Raw genomic sequence first — 23448 nt, 5'->3', positions numbered from 1 at the left:
GAGCCTTGGTGATCTGCCTCAGAGAGAAGCCCATCTCCAGGAGGGGCACAGCGATGGCCGGGGGAGGGGAGGTGGACAGTCTGCTGCTGGGGTCCGACAGGGCTGGAGAGGACAATAATTAGAGGACAGTATGTTACCATCACATACAGAGACAAACAGGATGTTACCATCACATACAGAGACAAACAGGAAGTTACCATCACATACAGAGACAAACAGGATGTTACCATCACATACAGAGACAAACGGGAAGTTACCATCACATACAGAGACAAACAGGAAGTTACCATCACATACAGAGACAAACAGGAAGTTACCATCACATACTGAGACAAACAGGAAGTTACCATCACATACTGAGACAAACAGGAAGTTACCATCACATACAGAGACAAACAGGAAGTTACCATCACATACAGAGACAAACAGGATGTTACCATCACATACAGAGACAAACAGGAAGTTACCATCACATACAGAGACAAACAGGATGTTACCATCACATACAGAGACAAACAGGAAGTTACCATCACATACAGAGACAAACAGGATGTTACCATCACATACAGAGACAAACAGGAAGTTGCCATCACATACGGAGACAAACAGGAAGTTACCATCACATACTGAGACAAACAGGAAGTTACCATCACATACAGAGACAAACATGACTGGGGACTGCGGGGGGGGGTGCTTGGTGTGTAGTACATACATGTCCCTGTCCTGTTGGCTGGTCTGGAGGTCTGGGTCTCAGGGGAGGAGAGGCTCTGTGTCTACGTGTGTGTGTGTATGTCTACGTGTGTGTGTGTGTAGTACATACATGTCCCGGTCCGGTTGGCTGGTCTGGAGGTCTGGGTCTCAGGGGAGGAGAGGCTCTGTGTCTACGTGTGTGTGTGTATGTCTACGTGTGTGTGTGTGTAGTACATACATGTCCCGGTCCGGTTGGCTGGTCTGGAGGTCTGGGTCTCAGGGGAGGAGAGGCTCTGTGTCTACGTGTGTGTGTGTATGTCTACGTGTGTGTGTGTGTAGTACATACATGTCCCGGTCCGGTTGGCTGGTCTGGAGGTCTGGGTCTCAGGGGAGGAGAGGCTCTGTCTCCGACCCACCTCATCAGAGGGAGACGTGGGGAGAGAAGACACCGGGGGCGTCTGGGCACGACGCGTTGGCAGCAGAGTGGTGGTCGGGTAGCTTGAGAACATTTGCCTGTAAAGACGAGACATTGTAATAAATGGCTTGACTTTAAAAGGTATCCACAGTGTGTGTGTGTGTGTGTGTGTGTGTGTGTGTGTGTGTGTGTGTGTGTGTGTGTGTCTACGTGTGTGTGTGTGAGTGTGTGTGTGTGTGTGTCTACGTGTGTGTGTGTGTCTACGTGTGTGTGTGTCTACGTGTGTGTGTGTGTCTACGTGTGTGTGTGTGTGTCTACGTGTGTGTGTGTGTGTGTGTGTGTGTGTGTGTGTGTGTGTGTGTGTGTGTGTGTGTGTGTGTGTGTGTGTGTGCGTATGTCGAGGTTCTATTTACCTGAGCAGGCTCAGAGGCATGACCCCAGGGGACTCTGAGGCAGGGACAGTCTCTGTGTCAGTAACAGGTGTAGTGGCTGTGGTCGTGTCCTCCAGAGAGGAGCTCATGAAGGAGGTGGTGCTGGAAGCAGAGGGGCTGGTGGTGATGGGGGTCTGGGCCTGCTGCTCTCCCTGCACACCCTCCTCACACTCTGGGTCAGCTAACACACCAGGAGAGAGACCACACACAGAGTTACAGAGTTAGAACAGAGTTAGATCAGAGTTAGATCAGAGTTAGTACAGAGTTACAACAGGGTTAGTACAGAGTTAGTACAGAGTTAGATCAGAGTTAGATCAGAGTTAGATCAGAGTCAGTAGAGAGTTAGTACAAAGATAGAACAGAGTTAGTACAGAGTTAGAACAGTTAGTACAGAGTTAGAACAGTTAGAACAGAGTTAGATCAGAGTTAGAACAGAGTTAGATCAGAGTTAGAACAGAGTTAGATCAGAGTTAGTACAGTCAGTAGAGAGTTAGAACAGAGTTAGTACAGAGATAGAACAGAGTTAGAACGGAGTTAGAAAAGAGTTAGAACAGAGTTAGTACAGAGTTAGAACAGAGTTAGAACCGAGTTAGTACAGAGTTAGTACAGAGTTAGAACATAGTTAGAACATAGTTAGTACAGAGTTAGTACAGAGATACAGAGTTAGAACAGAGTTAGTACAGAGTTAGAACAGAGTTAGAACAGAGTTAGAACAGAGTTAGTACAGAGTTAGTACAGAGTTAGTACAGGGTTAGTACAGAGTTAGAACAGAGTTACAGAGTTAGAACAGAGTTAGAACAGGGTTAGTACAGAGTTAGTACAGAGATACAGAGTTAGAACAGAGTTAGAACAGAGTTAGAACAGGGTTAATACAGAGTTAGAACAGCGTTAGAACAGAGTTACAGAGTTAGAACAGAGTTAGAACATAGTTAGAACAGAGTTAGTACAGGGTTAGTACAGAGTTAGAAGAGAGTTAGAACAGAGTTAGAACAGGGTTAGTACAGAGTTAGTACAGAGATACAGAGTTAGAACAGAGTTAGAACAGAGTTAGAACAGAGTTAGAACAGGGTTAATACAGAGTTAGAACAGAGTTACAGAGTTAGAACAGAGTTAGAACAGGGTTAGTACAGTATTAGTACAGAGTTACAGAGTTAGAACAGAGTTAGTACAGAGTTAGAACAGAGTTAGTACAGTGTTAGAACAGAGTTAGTACAGAGTTAGAACAGAGTTAGAACAGAGTTAGTACAGAGTTAGTACAGAGTTAGTACAGAGATACAGAGTTAGAACAGAGTTAGTACAGAGTTAGAACAGAGTTAGTACATTGTTAGTAGAGAGTTAGAGTTAGAACAGAGTTAGAATATAGTTAGAACAGAGTTAGTACAGGGTTAGTACAGAGTTAGAACAGAGTTACAGAGTTAGAACAGAGTTAGAACAGGGTTAGTACAGAGTTAGTACAGAGTTACAGAGTTAGAACAGGGTTAATACAGGGTTAGTACAGAGTTAGAACAGAGTTAGAACAGGGTTAATACAGGGTTAGTACAGAGTTAGAACAGAGTTACAGAGTTAGAACAGAGTTAGAACAGGGTTAGTACAGTGTTAGTACAGAGTTAGAACAGAGTTAGTACAGAGTTAGTACAGGGTTAGTACAGAGTTAGTACAGAGATACAGAGTTAGAACAGAGTTAGTACAGAGTTTGAACAGGGTAAGTACAGAGTTAGAACAGAGTTAGTACAGAGTTAGTACAGAGTTAGTACAGAGTTAGAACAGAGTTAGTACAGTGTTAGAACAGAGTTAGTACAGAGTTAGAACAGAGTTAGAACAGAGTTAGTACAGAGTTAGTACAGAGTTAGAACATAGTTAGTACAGAGTTACTACAGAGATACAGAGTTAGAACAGAGTTAGAGCAGAGTTAGAACATAGTTAGAACAGAGTTAGTACAGGGTTAGTACAGAGTTAGAACAGAGTTACAGAGTTAGAACAGAGTTAGAACAGGGTTAGTACAGTGTTAGTACAGAGATACAGAGTTAGAACAGAGTTAGAACAGAGTTAGAACATAGTTAGAACAGAGTTAGTACAGGGTTAGTACAGAGTTAGAACAGAGTTACAGAGTTAGAACAGAGTTAGTACAGAGTTTGAACAGGGTAAGTACAGAGTTAGAACAGAGTTAGAACAGAGTTCGTACAGCGTTAGAACAGAGTTAGAACAGAGTTAGAACAGAGTTAGTACAGAGTTAGAACAGAGTTAGAACAGAGTTAGTACAGAGTTAGTACAGAGTTACTAGAGAGTTTTTTTCTCTTTAAATTTCTTGACACGTTACAACATCAGATCGTCTGAGAAGCCTTCAAGGTAAGTAGCTAGCTAGCTTGTAATCCTGGATGTGTTTGTCAACCACATCAATATATGTTCAGAACCGAGGAAGACCCCAGGAGGGCCCCAGGAAGGACCCAGGAGGGCCACAGGAGGCCCCAGGAAGACCTCAGGAGGGCCCCAGGAAGACCCCAGGAGGGCCCCAGGAAGGCCCCAGGAGGGCCCCAGGAAGACTCCAGGGGGCCCCAGGAAGACCCCAGGAGGGCCCCAGGAAGACCCCAGGAGGGCCCCAGGAAGACCCCAGGAGGGCCCCAGGAAGACCCTAGGAGGGCCCCAGGAAGGACCCAGGAAGACCTCAGGAAGACCCCAGGAAGGCCCCAGGAAGATCACAGGAGGGCCCCAGGAGGGCCCCAGGAGGGCCCCAGGAAGACCCCAGGAAAAACCCAGGAAAAGACCCCAGTCCAGGGCCAGAGATGGAAAAGCCTTCCCTAACAAACAACATGTTATTTCCCTCAGTGTTACTCACCAGGTCTGGACTTGCCCCCACTGCAGTGTTCGTCCAGCATTCCACTGACCACCAATTTATAGATCATGGCCTGAGCTCTCTCCAAATCGGCCAATCCTAACGCCCGCTTGATGGGTGACCTCATCACGGCCCGCTTGACCATGTGACGCATCAGGAACTGCAGTGCCGCCCTCATCTCAACTTCCTCCTGGCACACGGGCGAGGGCGCTGCGCCACTAGGGGTGGACCCGGCGTTCAGGTCTGCATTGTGTCCACTGGGAGCAGGCTCCGGCTGAGCCTGAACCTATTACAGAGTGGGCCATTAGCAGACACCTTGATTAAACCTGGACCTATTACAGAGTGGGCCATTAGCAGACACCTTGATTAAACCTGGACCTATTACAGAATGGGCCATTAGCAGACACCTTGATTAAACCTGGACCTATTACAGAATGGGCCATTAGCAGACACCTTGATTGAACCTGGACCTATTACAGAGTGGGCCATTAGCAGACACCTTGATTAAACCTGGACCTATTACAGAGTGGGCCATTAGCAGACACCTTGATTAAACCTGGACCTATTAGAGAATGGGCCATTAGCAGACACTGTAATTGAACCTGGACCTATTACAGAGTGGGCCATTAGCAGACACTGTAATTGAACCTGGACCTATTACAGAGTGGGCCATTAGCAGACACTTTGATTGACTAAACACATATACAGTATACTTGGGGCCAGAGACATTTTCCCGCTTGTCTCTGAGAGGTACTATATGATGTGAGAGCAATGCGGGATTCGAACCCACAACCCTGATGACATATTACGAACCTTGGGTATGAGCAGCAGCTCAACATACTTGGAGCAGGAGAGCAGTGTGCTGAGGGCCTTCATGGCCCCCAGGTAGAGGTAGGACATCTGCACCGCATGGATCTCAGACTGACTGGCCCCGAGGAGGGGAGAGCCACCGTGGCCCTTCCTCCTGTTGTCCTCCTGGGGGTCTGAGGAGCAGGGAGAGGGTCTCTGGTCCTCCTCCACCCTGGTGTTGGGAGTCCAAGGCGCAGGAGGAGATCTCGCTCTCTGATTTCGAGTTGGGCACCGCGTGGGCTTTGACCTCGTCCAGGCTGTGTGACACTCTCAGATCAGAGGTTGTCGTCGTGGTGACGGTCCCCGTTGTCGTTGTTGTTGTGTCTTTGGGGTCCGGGGAGACCCTGTGTTGGTGCTCCGTCTCACTAGTTTTGTTGTTGAAGTCGTCGTTTGTCGTGGCGGCCGTCGTCGTCGTCGTATCGTGGCCTCCGTTGCTACGGTGTCTCTTCTCGTGGCGCCGGGCGCTCAGCTTCCCAGCGTCCTCGTGGATGGAGGTGAGATAGGTGAGGTCGAGGAGCAGGGAAGCGGTGAGGCCTCGGAAGCGTGCCACGTCAAAAGGCAGCGGCTCGCAGGGCTCCAGGTTGTACAGGGGAGTGTCACTAGGCGACCAGAAAGTTGGGAAGCTTTAATGATGAACCAGAAGTGGAGGAACACAAAGGAAACACAGAGTGAGGAAAGGGGCGAAGGAGGGAAAGACGGAGAGGAAGAATGCAATACATGGTAGAGGAGTGGAGGATGGATGGACTGGGGATGGATGGTAGTCTGGGGGAGGGATGGTAGTCTGGGGGAGGGATGGTAGTCTGGGGGAGGGATGGATGGTAGTCTGGGGAGGGATGGTAGTCTGGGGGAGGGATGGTAGTCTGGGGGAGGGAGGGATGGTAGTCTGGGGGAGGGATGGTAGTCTGGGGGAGGGATGGTAGTCTGGGGGAGGGATGGATGGTAGTCTGGGGGAGGGATGGTAGTCTGGGGGAGGGATGGTAGTCTGGGGGAGGGATGGTAGTCTGGGGGAGGGATGGTAGTCTGGGGAGGGATGGTAGTCTGGGGGAGGGAGGGATGGTAGTCTGGGGGGGAGGGATGGTAGTCTGGGGGAGGGATGGTAGTCTGGGGGAGGGATGGTAGTCTGGGGGAGGGAGGGATGGTAGTCTGGGGGAGGGATGGTAGTCTGGGGGAGGAGGGATGGTAGTCTGGGGAGGGATGGTAGTCTGGGGGAGGGAGGGATGGTAGTCTGGGGGAGGGATGGTAGTCTGGGGGAGGGAGGGATGGTAGTCTGGGGGAGGGATGGTAGTCTGGGGGAGGGATGGTAGTCTGGGGGAGGGATGGTAGTATGGGGGATGGATGGTAGTCTGGGGGAGGGATGGTAGTCTGGGGGAGGGATGGTAGTATGGGGGATGGATGGTAGTCTGGGGGAGGGATGGTAGTCTGGGGGAGGGATGGTAGTCTGGGGAGGGATGGTAGTCTGGGGGAGGGATGGTAGTCTGGGGGAGGGATGGTAGTCTGGGGGAGGGATGGTAGTCTGGGGGAGGGATGGTAGTCTGGGGGAGGGATGGTAGTCTGGGGAGGGATGGTAGTCTGGGGGAGGGATGGATGGATGGTAGTCTGGGGGAGGGATGGTAGTCTGGGGGAGGGATGGATGGATGGTAGTCTGGGGGAGGGATGGTAGTCTGGGGGAGGGATGGTAGTCTGGGGGAGGGATGGATGGATGGTAGTCTGGGGGAGGGATGGTAGTCTGGGGAGGGATGGATGGTAGTCTGGGGGAGGGATGGTAGTCTGGGGGAGGGATGGTAGTCTGGGGGAGGGATGGTAGTCTGGGGGAGGGATGGTAGTCTGGGGGAGGGATGGTAGTCTGGGGGAGGGATGGTAGTCTGGGGGAGGGATGGTAGTCTGGGGGAGGGATGGTAGTCTGGGGGAGGGAGGGATGGATGGTAGTCTGGGGGAGGGATGGTAGTCTGGGGGAGGGATGGTAGTCTGGGGGAGGGATGGTAGTCTGGGGAGGGATGGATGGATGGTAGTCTGGGGGAGGGATGGTAGTCTGGGGGAGGGATGGATGGATGGTAGTCTGGGGAGGGATGGTAGTCTGGGGGAGGGATGGTAGTCTGGGGGAGGGATGGATGGATGGTAGTCTGGGGAGGGATGGTAGTCTGGGGGAGGGATGGATGGTAGTCTGGGGGAGGGATGGATGGTAGTCTGGGGAGGGATGGTAGTCTGGGGGAGGGATGGATGGATGGTAGTCTGGGGTAGTCTGGGGGAGGGATGGTAGTCTGGGGGAGGGATGGTAGTCTAGGGGAGGGTTGGATGGATGGTAGTCTGGGGGAGGGATGGATGGTAGTCTGGGGGAGGGATGGTAGTCTGGGGGAGGGATGGTAGTCTGGGGAGGGTTGGATGGATGGTAGTCTGGGGTAGTCTGGGGGAGGGATGGTAGTCTGGGGGAGGGATGGTAGTCTAGGGGAGGGTTGGATGGATGGTAGTCTGGGGGAGGGATGGTAGTCTGGGGGAGGGATGATAGTCTGGGGGAGGGAGGGATGGTAGTCTGGGGGAGGGATGGATGGTAGTCTGGGGGAGGGATGGTAGTCTGGGGGAGGGATGGTAGTCTGGGGGAGGGATGGATGGTAGTCTGGGGGAGGGATGGTAGTCTGGGGGATGGATGGTAGTCTGGGGGAGGGAGGGGGATGGTAGTCTGGGGAGGGATGGATGGTAGTCTGGGGGAGGGATGGTAGTCTGGGGGAGGGATGGTAGTCTGGGGGAGGGGTGGTAGTCTGGGGGAGGGGTGGTAGTCTGGGGGAGGGATGGTAGTCTGGGGGAGGGATGGATGGTAGTCTGGGGGAGGGATGGATGGTAGTCTGGGGGAGGGATGGTAGTCTGGGGGAGGGATGGTAGTCTGGGGGAGGGTTGGATGGATGGTAGTCTGGGGGAGGGATGGTAGTCTGGGGAGGGTTGGTAGTCTGGGGAGGGTTGGATGGATGGTAGTCTGGGGGAGGGATGGATGGATGGTAGTCTGCCCTGGGTGCCAGTCTGTTTCTACTCTCTTGCCATCTCCTTATGGAATTGTCACGTCAATGTTTAGCATGACAACAATGACACCTCAGGAGTTTGCCTTGCATTAACAGATCTGGGACCAGGCTAGGTGGATGGGTGGAGGAGGGCTGGCAGTACAATGGTAGCATGCAGAGAAGGGACCAGGCTAGGTGGATGGGTGGAGGAGGGCTGGCGGTACAATGGTACCATGCAGAGAAGGGACCAGGCTAGGTGGATGGGTGGAGGAGGGCTGGCAGTACAATGGTACCATGCAGAGAAGGGACCAGGCTAGGTGGATGGGTGGAGGGCTGGCGGTACAATGGTACCATGCCGAGAAGGGACCAGGCTAGGTGGATGGGTGGAGGAGGGCTGGCGGTACAATGGTACCATGCAGAGAAGGGACCAGGCTAGGTGGATGGGTGGAGGAGGGCTGGCGGTACAATGGTACCATGCAGAGAAGGGACCAGGCTAGGTGGATGGGTGAAGGAGGGCTGGCGGTACAATGGTACCATGCAGAGAAGGGACCAGGCTAGGTGGATGGGTGGAGGAGGGCTGGCGGTACAATGGTACCATGCAGAGAAGGGACCAGGCTAGGTGGATGGGTGAAGGAGGGCTGGCGGTACAATGGTACCATGCAGAGAAGGGACCAGGCTAGGTGGATGGGTGGAGGAGGGCTGGCGGTACAATGGTACCGTGCAGAGAAGGGACCAGGCTAGGTGGAATGGGTGGAGGAGGGCTGGCGGTACAATGGTACCATGCAGAGAAGGGACCAGGCTAGGTGGATGGGTGGAGGAGGGCTGGCGGTACAATGGTACCATGCAGAGAAGGGACCAGGCTAGGTGGATGGGTGGAGGAGGGCTGGCGGTACAATGGTACCATGCAGAGAAGGGACCAGGCTAGGTGGATGGGGTGGAGGGCTGGCGGTACAATGGTACCATGCAGAGAAGGGACCAGGCTAGGTGGATGGGTGGAGGAGGGCTGGCGGTACAATGGTACCATGCAGAGAAGGGACCAGGCTAGGTGGATGGGTGGAGGAGGGCTGGCGGTACAATGGTACCATGCAGAGAAGGGACCAGGCTAGGTGGATGGGTGGAGGAGGGCTGGCGGTACAATGGTACCATGCAGAGAAGGGACCAGGCTAGGTGGATGGGTGGAGGAGGGCTGGCGGTACAATGGTACCATGCAGAGAAGGGACCAGGCTAGGTGGATGGGTGGAGGAGGGCTGGCGGTACAATGGTACCATGCAGAGAAGGGACCAGGCTAGGTGGATGGGTGGAGGAGGGCTGGCGGTACAATGGTACCATGCAGAGAAGGGACCAGGCTAGGTGGATGGGTGGAGGGCTGGCGGTACAATGGTACCATGCAGAGAAGGGACCAGGCTAGGTGGATGGGTGGAGGAGGGCTGGCGGTACAATGGTACCATGCAGAGAAGGGACCAGGCTAGGTGGATGGGTGGAGGAGGGCTGGCGGTACAATGGTACCATGCAGAGAAGGGACCAGGCTAGGTGGATGGGTGGAGGAGGGCTGGCGGTACAATGGTACCATGCAGATCTGGGACCAGGCTAGGTGGATGGGTGGAGGAGGGCTGGCGGTACAATGGTACCATGCAGAGAAGGGACCAGGCTAGGTGGATGGGTGGAGGGCTGGCGGTACAATGGTACCATGCAGATCTGGGACCAGGCTAGGTGGATGGGTGGAGGAGGGCTGGCGGTACAATGGTACCATGCAGAGAAGGGACCAGGCTAGGTGGATGGTTGGAGGAGGGCTGGCGGTACAATGGTACCATGCAGAGAAGGGACCAGTCAATGAACGAGTCAATAGGTTACGTACGGGATATGGATGATGGTGGATAAGTCCTTGGGAGGATAATGGATGACTATACAGGAGGTATTAATGGTAGTGGATGAGGGTGGCTAGAAGCATGGTGGGGTGGGTGGTTATGGAGGAAAGTACTGAAACAGAGCTGGGTGATGGAGGTTTACAGCATATTGATGTGAACATAGCCAGTCAATACAGACAGTGTAGATACTATCTATCAGCCAGTGTAGATACTATCTATCAGCCAGTGTATATACTATCTATCAGCCAGTGTAGATACTATCTATCAGCCAGTGTATATATATCAGCCAGTGTATATACTATCTATCAGCCAGTGTAGATACTATCTATCAGCCAGTGTAGATACTATCTATCAGCCAGTGTAGATACTATCTATCAGCCAGTGTATATCTATCAGCCAGTGTAGATACTATCTATCAGCCAGTGTAGATACTATCTATCAGCCAGTGTATATACTATCTATCAGCCAGTGTAGATACTATCTATCAGCCAGTGTAGATACTATCTATCAGCCAGTGTAGATACTATCTATCAGCCAGTGTAGATACTATCAGCCAGTGTAGATACTATCTATCAGCCAGTGTAGATACTATCTATCAGCCAGTGTAGATACTATCTATCAGCCAGTGTAGATACTATCTATCAGCCAGTATATATATCAGCCAGTGTATATACTATCTATCAGCCAGTGTAGATACTATCTATCAGCCAGTGTAGATACTATCTATCAGCCAGTGTATATACTGTCTATCAGCCAGTGTAGATACTATCTATCAGCCAGTGTATATACTATCTATCAGCCAGTGTATATCTATCAGCCAGTGTAGATACTATCTATCAGCCAGTGTAGATACTATCTATCAGCCAGTGTATATCTATCTATCAGCCAGTGTATATACTATCTATCAGCCAGTGTAGATACTATCTATCAGCCAGTGTAGATACTATCTATCAGCCAGTGTATATACTATCTATCAGCCAGTGTATATCTATCAGCCAGTGTAGATACTATCTATCAGCCAGTGTAGATACTATCTATCAGCCAGTGTAGATACTATCTATCAGCCAGTGTAGATACTATCTATCAGCCAGTGTATATCTATCAGCCAGTGTAGATACTATCTATCAGCCAGTGTAGATACTATCTATCAGCCAGTGTAGATACTATCTATCAGCCAGTGTAGATACTATCTATCAGCCAGTGTATATCTATCAGCCAGTGTAGATACTATCTATCAGCCAGTGTAGATACTATCTATCAGCCAGTGTAGATACTATCTATCAGCCAGTGTAGATACTATCTATCAGCCAGTGTATATCTATCAGCCAGTGTAGATACTATCTATCAGCCAGTGTATATACTATCTATCAGCCAGTGTAGATACTATCTATCAGCCAGTGTAGATACTATCTATCAGCCAGTGTATATCTATCAGCCAGTGTAGATACTATCTATCAGCCAGTGTAGATACTATCTATCAGCCAGTGTAGATACTATCTATCAGCCAGTGTAGATACTATCTATCAGCCAGTGTATATCTATCAGCCAGTGTAGATACTATCTATCAGCCAGTGTAGATACTATCTATCAGCCAGTGTAGATACTATCTATCAGCCAGTGTATATCTATTAGCCAGTGTAGATACTATCTATCAGCCAGTGTAGATACTATCTATCAGCCAGTGTAGATACTATCTATCAGCCAGTGTATATCTATCAGCCAGTGTAGATACTATCTATCAGCCAGTGTAGATACAATCTATCAGCCAGTGTACCTATTCAGCAAGACATCAAACTGCTTTTCAGTAAAATAAATCTAATTGAATATAAAGCTGTATCCTCCTTTTTGGAGGGGGAAGGTGGGGTCATGGTTATTGTCCATAATTGTTCGTGAAAAGGTTATGCTATAATTGTGCCAGCCCTAATAATATGCCTTGCTTCTATCAAGACCTTAGCCTGGTCTCAGATCAGCTTCTATCAAGACTTTAGCCTGGTCTCAGATCAGCTTCTATCAAGACTTTAGCCTGGTCTCAGATCAGTTTCTATCAAGACCTTAGCCTGGTCTCAGATCAGTTTCTATCAAGACCTTAGCCTGGTCTCAGATCAGTTTCTATCAAGACCTTAGCCTGGTCTCAGATCAGTTTCTATCAAGACTTTAGCCTGGTCTCAGATCAGTTTCTATCAAGACCTTAGCCTGGTCTCAGATCAGTTTCTATCAAGACCTTAGCCTGGTCTCAGATCAGCTTCTATCAAGACTTTAGCCTGGTCTCAGATCAGTTTCTATCAAGACTTTAGCCTGGTCTCAGATCAGTTTCTATCAAGACCTTAGCCTGGTCTCAGATCAGTTTCTATCAAGACCTTAGCCTGGTCTCAGATCAGTTTCTATCAAGACCTTAGCCTGGTCTCAGATCAGTTTCTATCAAGACTTTAGCCTGGTCTCAGATCAGTTTCTATCAAGACCTTAGCCTGGTCTCAGATCAGTTTCTATCAAGACTTTAGCCTGGTCTCAGATCAGTTTCTATCAAGACTTTAGCCTGGTCTCAGATCAGTTTCTATCAAGACCTTAGCCTGGTCTCAGATCAGATTCTGCCTATTCCCTTGCCATTGTCAAGCCATGAGAATTCCATTAGACACGAGAGCACAAACAGATCTGGGACCAGGGTGCCAGGACCTGCAGGGTCAACTATAATGTTAATACCTGATGGTGATCTCAGCCTCGTCCCACTGCACCTTGGCTGAGGTGCTCCCCTCCTTCACCACGCCCAGGAGAGTAGCATGCCGACCGGTCTGTTTGTGAACACAGCGCCCCCCAACACGCAGCCCTGCGTCAGCACCCCCATCACCGCCAGCACAGGCCACACCTAAGAGTTCAACACGGAAGGCCTTCAGGACAGACAGCGACCTCTGAAATAGCAACTGCTGCTCCCGTTCACAATGAGCAACGTGCTACTTAAATATGACATGTAAATTACACAGTTATAACCAATATAAATATCCTGATGTTACATCTTACATCACATACTGTAGTTTATTTAGTTTGAACTGCAACATAAGAGCTGCCTTGTGTTGTCATGGTGCGGTGTTGTCATGGTGCGGTGTCAAGGTGTGGTGTTGTCATGGTGCGGTGTTGTCATGGTGCGGTGGTGTCATGGTGAAATGTTGTCATGGTGCGGTGGTGTCATGGTGTGGTGTTGTCATGGTGGTGTGTCAAGGTGTGGTGTTGTCATGGTGCGGTGTTGTCATGGTGCGGTGTTGTCATGGTGATGTATCAAGGTGTGGTGTTGTCATGGTGCGGTGTTGTCAAGGTGCGTTGTCAAGGTGCGTTGTCAAGGTGCGTTGTCAAGGTGCGGTGTCAAGGTGTGGTGTCAAGGTGCGTTGTCAAGGTGCGGTGTCAAGGTGCGGTGTCAAGGTGAGGTGTGTCAAGGTGAGGTGTGTCAAGGTGAGTTGTGTCAAGGTGTGGTGTGTCAAGGTGAGGTGTGTCAAGGTGAGGTGTGTCAAGGTGTGGTGTGTCAAGGTGAGGTGTGTCAAGGTGAGTTGTGTCAAGGTGTTGTCAAGTGTTTCTTGCAAATAAATTAAAAACTATTAGCCTGAGTACCAGTATGTTTGTGCTAACATTCCACACTAATGCCAAAAACATTGTGGAATAATATCAGAAACAGAATGGTACCCAGGCTAATAAAGACTGATAATCACAACAAAAGCTCAGTCAATAGATAGACAGACCTCTGTACAGAGGGTCCTGAGGTGGTGGTCAGAGAGTTCCCCCAGACCTCCATGACCCTGGCGGCTCCCGTGTCCCGGCCGGCCCCTCTCCTCCTCCCCTCTCTGGGGGTCCCTGGACGAGTCCCTCTGGGCATCATGCTCCTCTCTGCTCTGCACCGAACGACTCTTCTTTAACCTCTGACCTGATGTGTCACATGATGTGTTACTGTACAAGGCATGGTGCTGACTGTAGGCCTTTTAATATTAACTCACAGAAATTATGTTTAAATCAGGCTGGTCAACACGTGGAAAAGTCAGGAAATTCAAATGAAGCAACACAAGCCCTAACTTTATACAATGAGCAACACAAGCCCTAACTTTATACAATGAGCAACACAAGCCCTAACTTTATACAATGAGCAACACAAGCCCTAACTTTATACAATGAGCAACACAAGCCTCTCCTCTCCTCTCCTCTCCTCCCCTCTCTCTCCTCTCCTCCCCTCTCCCTCTCTACTCTCCCTCCCCCCGCCTCTCCTCTCCCCTCCTCTCCTCTCCTCCCCTCTCCTCTCCTACCCTCCCCCCTCTCTCTCCTCTCCTCTTCTACCCTCCCCTCCCTCTCCCCCTCCTCTCCCCTCCTCTCCTCTCTCCTCTCCTCTCCTCCCCCTCTCCTCCCCTCCTCTCCTCCCCTCCCCCTCCTCTCCTCCCCCTCCCCTCTCTCTCCCCTCCTCTCCTCTCCTCCTCTCCCTCCCTTCCCCCTCTCCTCCTCTCCTCTTCTACCCTCCCCCTCTCTCTCCCCCCCTCTCCTACCCCTCCCCTCTCTCCCCCTCCCTCTCCTCTCCTCTCCCTCTCCTACCCTCCTCTCTCTCCTCTCCTACCCTCCTCCCCTCTCCTCTCTCTCTCTTCTCCTCCCCCTCTCTCTCCTCTCACCTCCCCTCTCCCTCTCTCCTACCCTCCCCTCCTCTCCTCTCCCTCCCTCTCTCTCCTCTCTCTCCTCTCTCCTCTCCTCCCCTCTCCTCTCTCCTCTCCCCTCCTTTCCTCTTCCCCCTTCCCCCTCCTCTCCTCTCCTCCCTCCTCTCCTCTCCCTCCCTCTCCTCTCTCTCCCTTCTCTCCCTCTCCCCCCCCCTCTCCTCTCCCTCTCTCCCCTCCCCTCCCCTCTCCTCTCCCTCTCCCTCCTCTCCCTCTCCCTCCCTCTCCCTCTCCTCTCCTCTCCTCTCCTCTCCCTCTCCTCTCCCTCCCCCCCCCCCTCCCCTCTCCTCTCCCTCTCCTCCCCCTCCTCCCCTCCCTCTCTCTCCCTCCTCTCCTCTCACCTCCTCCTCCAGTACCGTTGGCTGAGTCTCTGAAGCAGGGTTTGATTCTGTGCAACCTGTCCATCATGATCTTGTTGATGCAGTGTGTCCAGTGGTCCGTGCGGTGCAGGATCCTGATGAGCTGTGTGGTGGCCTCAGCCAGGACTGTGGCCATGGGGCTGCAGATAGGATCACCAGGCAGGAGGTCACGAGGGGTACCCCTCATCTGCATATCACAGATCTTTACCTGGAACAGAGAGTTATAGGGAGCAGTGAGACACCTGTCTTTACCCGGAGACAGAGAAACAGCTGCATTTTGGCCAGTTGGGGGAAAAAGAAAGAAAGAAAAATGTTGGTTTATAACCCTGATTTATCTTCTTTTTGATTCACAGATGTTGGATGTAGTTTATTCAGGATGTTGTTTGATATTTTCTAAATGGATGAATGATTCCACATGGAACAGTGCATGTTGCTGAATCAAGACCCCACCATCTGTTTGGTGAGAAGGCCCCAGGCTTAATGATTCTGATACGCTCTGTCTTTAACAAACTCATGTTATTGTGTATTTTAACGGTTAAGTCGCTCTGGATAAGAGCGTCTGCTAAATGACTTAAATGTAAATGTAATTGTTTATGTTTAGGTGGGTTATAGGCTAGGCTAACTAACGTGTCTATGTTTAGATGGGTTATAGGCTAGGCTAACTAACGTGTCTATGTTTAGGTGGGTTATAGGCTAGGTTAACTAACGTGTTTATGTTTAGGTAGGTTATAGGCTAGGCTAACTAACGCGTCTATGTTTAGATGGGTTATAGGCTAGGCTAACTAACGTGTCTATGTTTAGGTGGGTTATAGGCTAGGTTAACTAACGTGTTTATGTTTAGGTAGGTTATAGGCTAGGCTAACTAACGCGTCTATGTTTAGATGGGTTATAGGCTAGGCTAACTAACGTGTCTATGTTTAGATGGGTTATAGGCTAGGCTAACTAACGTGTCTATGTTTAGATGGGTTATAGGCTAACTAACGTGTCTATGTTTAGGTGAGTTATAGGCTAGGCTAACTAACGTGTCTATGTTTAGGTGGGTTATAGGCTAGGCTAACTAACGTGTTTATGTTTAGGTGGGTTATAGGCTAGGCTAACTAACGTGTCTATGTTTAGGTGGGTTATAGGCTAGGCTAACTAACGTGTCTATGTTTAGATGGGTTATAGGCTAACTAACGTGTTTATGTTTAGGTGGGTTATAGGCTAACTAACGTGTTTATGTTTAGGTGGGTTATAGGCTAGGCTAACTAACGTGTCTATGTTTAGGTGGGTTATAGGCTAGGCTAACTAACGCATCTATGTTTATGTGGGTTATAGGCTAGGCTAACTAACCTGTCTATGTTTAGATGGGTTATAGGCTAGGCTAACTAACCTGTCTATGTTTAGATGGGTTATAGGCTAGGTTAACTAACGTGTCTATGTTTAGGTGGGTTATAGGCTAGGCTAACTAACGTGTCTATGTTTAGATGGGTTATAGGCTAGGTTAACTAACGTGTCTATGTTTAGGTGGGTTATAGGCTAACTAACGTGTCTATGTTTAGATGGGTTATAGGCTAGGTTAACTAACGTGTCTATGTTTAGGTGGGTTACTGGCTAGGCTAACTAACGTGTCTATGTTTAGGTGGGTAACTGGCTAGGCTAACTAAAGTGTCTATGTTTAGGTGGGTTATAGGCTAGGTTAACTAACGTGTCTATGTTTAGGTGGGTTATAGGCTAACTAACGTGTCTATGTTTAGGTGGGTTATAGGCTAGGTTAACTAACGTGTCTATGTTTAGGTGGGTTATAGGCTAACTAACCTGTCTATGTTTAGATGGGTTATAGGCTAGGTTAACTAACGTGTCTATGTTTAGATGGGTTATAGGCTACGCTAACTAACGTGTATATGTTTAGATGGGTTATAGGCTAAGTTAACTAACGTGTCTATGTTTAGGTGGGTTATAGGCTAACTAACGTGTCTATGTTTAGGTGGGTTATAGGCTAACTAACGTGTCTATGTTTAGGTGGGTTGTAGGCTAGGCTAACTAACGTATCTATGTTTAGGTGGGTTATAGGCTAACTAACGTGTCTATGTTTAGGTGAGTTATAGGCTAGGCTAACTAACGTGTCTATGTTTAGATGGGTTATAGGCTAGGCGAACTAACGTGTCTATGTTTAGGTGGGTTATAGGCTAGGCTAACTAAAGTGTCTATGTTTAGGTGGGTTATAGGCTAGGCTAACTAATCTGTCTATGTTTAGATGGGTTATAGGCTAGGCTAACTAACGTGTCTACGTTTAGGGGGGTTACCTTTATTTAACTAGGGAAGTCAGTTAAGAACAAATTCTTATTTACAAAGGCCAATGTCACATGACATGACATGGGGGATTTATGTGTTTATGGTCTAGGGGTTTTGTATGTTTATGGGGCTGTTTCCTTTCTAGGTAGTTTGTATGTCTATGGTTGCCTAGATTGGTTCTCAATTAGAGGCAGCTGGTCTATCGTTGTCTCTGATTGGGAACCATATTTAGGCAGCCATATTCTGCGGGTGCTTGTTTCCTGTCTCTGTGTTCTCTGCATCAGATGGGACTGTTTCGTTTTTTTTGCCACGTTTGTTATTTTGTATTTTGTGTCGTGTTCACGTTATCGTCTTTCATTTAAACATGTTGAACACGAACCACGCTGCGTTTTGGTCCGATCCCTGCTACACCTCCAGACGAAGAGGAGGACATCAGCCGTGACAGACAAACCCTAACCTGGACGACGCCGCGCCAATTGTGCGCCACACCCTATGGGACTCTCAATCACGACCGGTTGTGATACAGCCCGGGAATCGAACCAGGCCGCTGCGCCACTCGAGGGGCGCACAAGCAGTTCCCGAAGTAGCACAAGCTGAAAATAGATGGGACGCAATTATTCCAAAACTGCAGCTCGTTGTTGGAGCACATATTTACCTACTTCCATTTCTAATTCGTCATTCGTCAAGGGAATGTAGCATGTGTATTCTGTCAGTTAGATGTGTTTTTATGGTCGTTTATGCGTGTCGGCCTAACGGGCTTGTGTCCACACTCAGCACACGGCGTGTGTAGGAGGGAGAGGTCGGAACGCAATGGGAGTGAAAGGGGCACCGGAGGAGAAAGGGAGTTTAGGGAGAAGGACTGTGTGATGCTTGAAAACAAATGTGATGTCTGGTTGAAGATGGGAGAGTTTTGATGTCTGTTTGGGGTACCTGATTACTCCTGCCTATCCTTACATGACAGGACTGTGTGATGCTTGGCTTGGTAACATTTTTGTTGTGCTCGGCAAATGCACATTTACATATGGAACACACGAGTAGTTTGAACAGACCTTACAGTTGAGGTTTAAATAGGTTCTATGTTTAAATAGGTTGTAGGTTTAACTAGGTTCTAGGTTTAACTAGGTTCTAGGTTGAACTAGGTTCTCAGTCTAACTAGGTTCTCAGTTTAACTAGGTTCTATGTTTAAGTCGTAGGCTCTAGGTTGAACTAGGTTCTGGGTTTAACTAGGTTCTAGGTTGAACTAGGTTCTATGTTCAGCGTGGTCTTACCTTCTCCCCAGGGTTACTGCTGTAGAACATGACACAGGGGTAGAGCTCTGTGGCGTCCCGTCCTCGAAGGCTAACTTGGGCTCCTGTGGAGAACAATAACAGGCTTCTGTAAACACAGCAGAGACTGTCTCAAACACTCTGGTGTCTCTGGGGGGGCACTCTGGTGTCTCTAGGGGGGCACTCTGGTGTCTCTAGGGGGGTGGGTGGGGTGGGGGGCACTCTGGTGTCTCTGGGGGGCACTCTGGTGTCTCTAGGGGGTGGGGGCACTCTGGTGTCTCTGGGGGAGGGGGCACTCTGGTGTCTCTAGAGGGGGTGGGCACTCTGGTGTCTCGGGGCACTCTGGTGTCTCTGGGGGGGGGCACTCTGGTGTCTCTAGAGGGGGCCCTCTGGTGTCTCTAGGGGGCTCTCTGGTGTCTCTGGGGGGACTCTGGTGTCTCTAGAGGGGGTGGGCACCCTGGTGTCTCTAGAGGGGGCCCTCTGGTGTCTCTAGGGGGGGGGGGCACTCTGGTGTCTCTGGGGGAGGGGGCACTCTGGTGTCTCTGGGGAGGGGGACTCTGGTGTCTCTAGGGGAGGGGGACTCTGGTGTCTCTAGGGTGGGGCACTCTGGGCGTCTCTAGGGGGGCTCTCTGGTGTCTCTGGGGGTGGGGGGCACTCTGGTGTCTCTGGGGGTGGGCACTCTGGTGTCTCTGGGGGTGGGCACTCTGGTGTCTCTGGGGGTGGGCACTCTGGTGTCTCTGGGGGGGGGGCACTCTGGTGTCTCTAGGGGGCACTCTGGTGTCTCTAGAGGGTGGGTGGGGGGCACTCTGGTGTCTCTAGAGGGGGTTGGGGGGCACTCTGGTGTCTCTAGAGGGGGTGGGGGCACTCTGGTGTCTCTAGGGTGGGGCACTCTGGCGTCTCTAGGGGGACACACACTCTGGTGTCTCTGGAGGGGGAACTCTGGTGTCTCTGGGGGGGCACTCTGGTGTCTCTGGGGGGTGGGCACTCTGGTGTCTCTGGGGGGTGGGCACTCTGGTGTCTCTGGGGGTGGGCACTCTGGTGTCTCTGGGGGCACTCTGGTGTCTCTGGGGGGAACTCTGGTGTCTCTAGGGGGAACTCTGGTGCCTCTAGGGGGGCACTCTGGTGTCTCTAGAGGGTGGGTGGGGGCACTCTGGTGTCTCTAGGGGGTTGGGGGCACTCTGGTGTCTCTAGGGGGGGTGGGGGCACTCTGGTGTCTCTAGAGGGGGGCCCTCTGGTGTCTCTAGGGGGCTCTCTGGTGTCTCTGGGGGGACTCTGGTGTCTCTAGAGGGGGTGGGCACCCTGGTGTCTCTAGAGGGGGGCCCTCTGGTGTCTCTAGGGGGCACTCTGGTGTCTCTGGGGGGGGGGCACTCTGGTGTCTCTAGGGGAGGGGGACTCTGGTGTCTCTAGGGGAGGGGGACTCTGGTGTCTCTAGGGTGGGGCACTCTGGCGTCTCTAGGGGGCTCTCTGGTGTCTCTGTAGGGGGTGGGGGGCACTCTGGTGTCTCTGGGGGTGGGCACTCTGGTGTCTCTGGGGGGTGGGCACTCTGGTGTCTCTGGGGGGTGGGCACTCTGGTGTCTCTGGGGGTGGGCACTCTGGTGTCTCTGGGGGGTGGGCACTCTGGTGTCTCTGGGGGGGGCACTCTGGTGTCTCTGGGGGGGGGCACTCTGGTGTCTCTGGGGGGGGAACTCTGGTGTCTCTAGGGGGGCACTCTGGTGTCTCTAGAGGGTGGGTGGGGGCACTCTGGTGTCTCTAGAGGGGGTTGGGGGGCACTCTGGTGTCTCTAGAGGGGGGTGGGGGGCACTCTGGTGTCTCTAGGGTGGGGCACTCTGGCGTCTCTAGGGGGACACACACTCTGGTGTCTCTGGAGGGAACTCTGGTGTCTCTGGGGGGGCACTCTGGTGTCTCTGGGGGGTGGGCACTCTGGTGTCTCTGGGGGTGGGCACTCTGGTGTCTCTGGGGGTGGGCACTCTGGTGTCTCTGGGGGGGCACTCTGGTGTCTCTGGGGGGGGGAACTCTGGTGTCTCTAGGGGGAACTCTGGTGCCTCTAGGGGGGGCACTCTGGTGTCTCTAGAGGGGTGGGTGGGGGGGCACTCTGGTGTCTCTAGAGGGGTTGGGGGCACTCTGGTGTCTCTAGGGGGGGGCACTCTGGCGTCTCTAGGGTGGGGAACTCTGGTGTCTCTAGGGGGGGACTCTGGTGTCTCTAAGGGGGGTCTCTAGTCTCTAGGTTTCAGACTGTAGACTGTCAGTCATGGGGGAGGGACCCTGCTGATAGATATTGATCTCTCTACCCCTCCATCTCCCTCCCTCCCTCCCCCTCCTCCCTCCCTCCCTCCATCTCTCTCAGTGAGGAGACTGTAATGACTTGCCATCAGACATCATGGGGTTTTAATTGTTTTGGGAAGTGTTTATAGTCTGGCTCAAGGGCCAGTCACGGTGAAAAGCATCTCAGAACTAGGGGGGCAGACTGACAGTAGCTTTATGTCCTGACCTCTCCGTTCTTCCCGAAGGAGATGGTGCGTGCCTCCATGTCCAACACACAGGTGATGTAGTCTCCTGGGTGAAGGAGGAGAGGGTGAGGGTCTGCTCTCCGTTGTGGTACAGGTTCCCGCTGTAGGCCCGGTACAGCCACATGTCTGACGTGGTGCGGTGGTTAAAGTCATGGACAGGCCAGCGGGACACCCGACGCACGTCCCCTCGTTGCCACGGTTCTCCTTCACAATGTAGAACTACGGGTAGAAACAAACAATGACGCAATGTTATGACATACAGGAAACACATAAAGGACGTGACGCAGCGGCACGGGGAGCTCATTACTGAAGACTCAGCAGACGGGAGCTCATTACGGAAGACAGCAGAACGGGAGCTCATTACTGAAGACGCAGCCCAGAGCGGGAGCTCGTTAATGAAGACAGCAGAACGGGAGCTCATTACTGAAGACTCAGCAGAAAGGGAGCTCATTACTGAAGAGTCACAGAACGTGGGAGCTCATAACGGAGGGGAAGACAGCAGAACGGGAGCTCATTACGGAAGACGCAGCGGCATGGGGAGCTCATTACTGAAGACTCAGCAGAGCGGGAGCTCATTCCTGAAGACTCAGCAGAGCGGGAGCTCATTACTGAAGACTGCAGAACGGGAGCTCATTACTGAAGACACAGCAGAACGGGAGCTCATTACTGAAGACACAGCAGAGCGGGAGCTCATTACTGAAGACACAGCAGAACGGGAGCTCATTACTGGAGACAGCAGAACGGGAGCTCATTACTGAAGACAGCAGAGCGGGAGCTCATTACTGGAGACAGCAGAGCGGGAGCTCATTACTGAAGACAGCAGACGGGAGCTCATTACGGAAGACAGCAGAGCAGGAGCTCATTACTGAAGACGCAGCAGAGCGGGAGCTCATTACTGAAGACACAGCAGAGCGGGAACTCATTACTGAAGACACAGCAGAACGGGAGCTCATTACTGGAGACAGCAGAGCGGGAGCTCATTACTGAAGACAGCAGAGCGGGAGCTCATTACGGAAGACAGCAGAGCGGGAGCTCATTACTGAAGACGCAGCAGAGCGGGAGCTCATTACTGAAGACAGCAGAGCGGGAGCTCATTACTGAAGACAGCAGAGCGGGAGCTCATTACTGGAGGAGAGCGGGAGCTCATTACTGAAGACAGCAGAACGGGAGCTCATTACTGAAGACAGCAGAGCGGGAGCTCATTACTGAAGACAGCAGAGCGGGGAGCTCATTACTGAAGACTCAGCAGAACGGGAGCTCATTACTGAAGACAGCAGAGCGGGAGCTCATTACTGGAGACACAGCAGAGCGGAGCTCATTACTGAAGACACAGCAGAACGGGAGCTCATTACTGAAGACACAGCAGAACGGGAGCTCATTACTGGAGACAGCAGAACGGGAGCTCATTACTGAAGACAGCAGAGCGGGAGCTCATTACTGAGACAGCAGAACGGGAGCTCATTACTGAAGACAGCAGAGCGGGAGCTCATTACGGAAGACAGCAGAACGGGAGCTCATTACTGAAGACGCAGCAGAACGGGAGCTCATTACTGAAGACACAGCAGAACGGGAGCTCATTACTGAAGACACAGCAGAACGGGAGCTCATTACTGGAGACAGCAGAACGGGAGCTCATTACTGAAGACAGCAGAACGGGAGCTCATTCCTGAAGACACAGCAGAACGGGAGCTCATTACTGAAGACACAGCAGAACGGGAGCTCATTACTGGAGACAGCAGAACGGGAGCTCATTACTGAAGACAGCAGAACGGGAGCTCATTACGGAAGACAGCAGAGCGGAGCTCATTACTGAAGACGCAGCAGAGCGGAGCTCATTACTGAAGACATGAACGGGAGCTCATTACTGAAGACAGCAGAGCGGGAGCTCATTACTGGAGACAGCAGAGCGGAGCTCATTACTGAAGACAGCAGAGCGGGAGCTCATTACTGAAGACAGCAGAGCGGGAGCTCATTACTGAAGACAGCAGAGCGGGAGCTCATTACTGAAGACTCAGCAGAAGGAGCTCATTACTGAAGACTCAGCAGAAAGGGCTCATTACTGAAGACTCAGCAGAGCGGGAGCTCATTACTGAAGACGAGTAGAACGGGAGCTCATTACTGAAGACAGCAGAACGGGAGCTCATTACTGAAGACAGCAGAGCGGAGCTCATTACTGAAGACTGCAGAACAGGGAGCTCATTACTGAAGACTCAGCAGAGCGGACTCATTCCTGAAGACGCAGTAGAGCGGGAGCTCATTACTGAAGACAGCAGAACGGAGCTCATTACTGAAGACTCAGCAGAACG

At 51.4% G+C, this 23448-nt stretch overlaps 3 protein-coding genes across 4 annotated transcripts; all 3 read right to left on the bottom strand.

Moving 5' to 3' along the window:
- Positions 1–989: 989 nt before the first annotated feature.
- LOC135533638 (probable E3 ubiquitin-protein ligase HERC1) lies at positions 990–10214 on the bottom strand. The gene is made up of 6 exons (XM_064960928.1): positions 10210–10214; positions 5387–5838; positions 5180–5349; positions 4370–4652; positions 1519–1717; positions 990–1203 (listed from the first exon to the last, which is right to left on the bottom strand). The coding sequence occupies exons 1-6, from the start codon at positions 10212–10214 to the stop codon at positions 990–992; spliced, it is 1323 nt and encodes a 440-aa protein (XP_064817000.1).
- LOC135533637 (probable E3 ubiquitin-protein ligase HERC1) lies at positions 5367–18690 on the bottom strand. 2 transcript variants are annotated; one of them, XM_064960926.1, is made up of 5 exons: positions 18639–18690; positions 15079–15304; positions 13790–13971; positions 12765–12927; positions 5367–5838 (listed from the first exon to the last, which is right to left on the bottom strand). In XM_064960926.1, the coding sequence occupies exons 1-4, from the start codon at positions 18666–18668 to the stop codon at positions 12820–12822; spliced, it is 546 nt and encodes a 181-aa protein (XP_064816998.1). In that variant the 5' UTR covers positions 18669–18690; the 3' UTR covers positions 5367–5838; positions 12765–12819. The 2 variants fall into 2 exon arrangements, with proteins under 2 accessions (XP_064816998.1, XP_064816999.1); XM_064960927.1 differs by having other exon boundaries at positions 5367–5814.
- A 198-nt stretch (positions 18691–18888) lies between these two features.
- LOC135533636 (basic salivary proline-rich protein 2-like) lies at positions 18889–21266 on the bottom strand. Its single transcript, XM_064960925.1, has 6 exons — positions 21174–21266; positions 20487–20702; positions 20078–20353; positions 19551–19763; positions 19241–19450; positions 18889–19074 (listed from the first exon to the last, which is right to left on the bottom strand). The coding sequence occupies exons 1-6, from the start codon at positions 21264–21266 to the stop codon at positions 18889–18891; spliced, it is 1194 nt and encodes a 397-aa protein (XP_064816997.1).
- Positions 21267–23448: the final 2182 nt, after the last annotated feature.

Source organism: Oncorhynchus masou, unplaced genomic scaffold (assembly GCF_036934945.1).
Source record: "Oncorhynchus masou masou isolate Uvic2021 unplaced genomic scaffold, UVic_Omas_1.1 unplaced_scaffold_2542, whole genome shotgun sequence".
Taxonomy (NCBI): Eukaryota; Metazoa; Chordata; class Actinopteri; order Salmoniformes; family Salmonidae; genus Oncorhynchus; species Oncorhynchus masou.
Note: the sequence above shows the minus strand (reverse complement) of the source record. Positions and strands in the feature narration are given on the sequence as shown.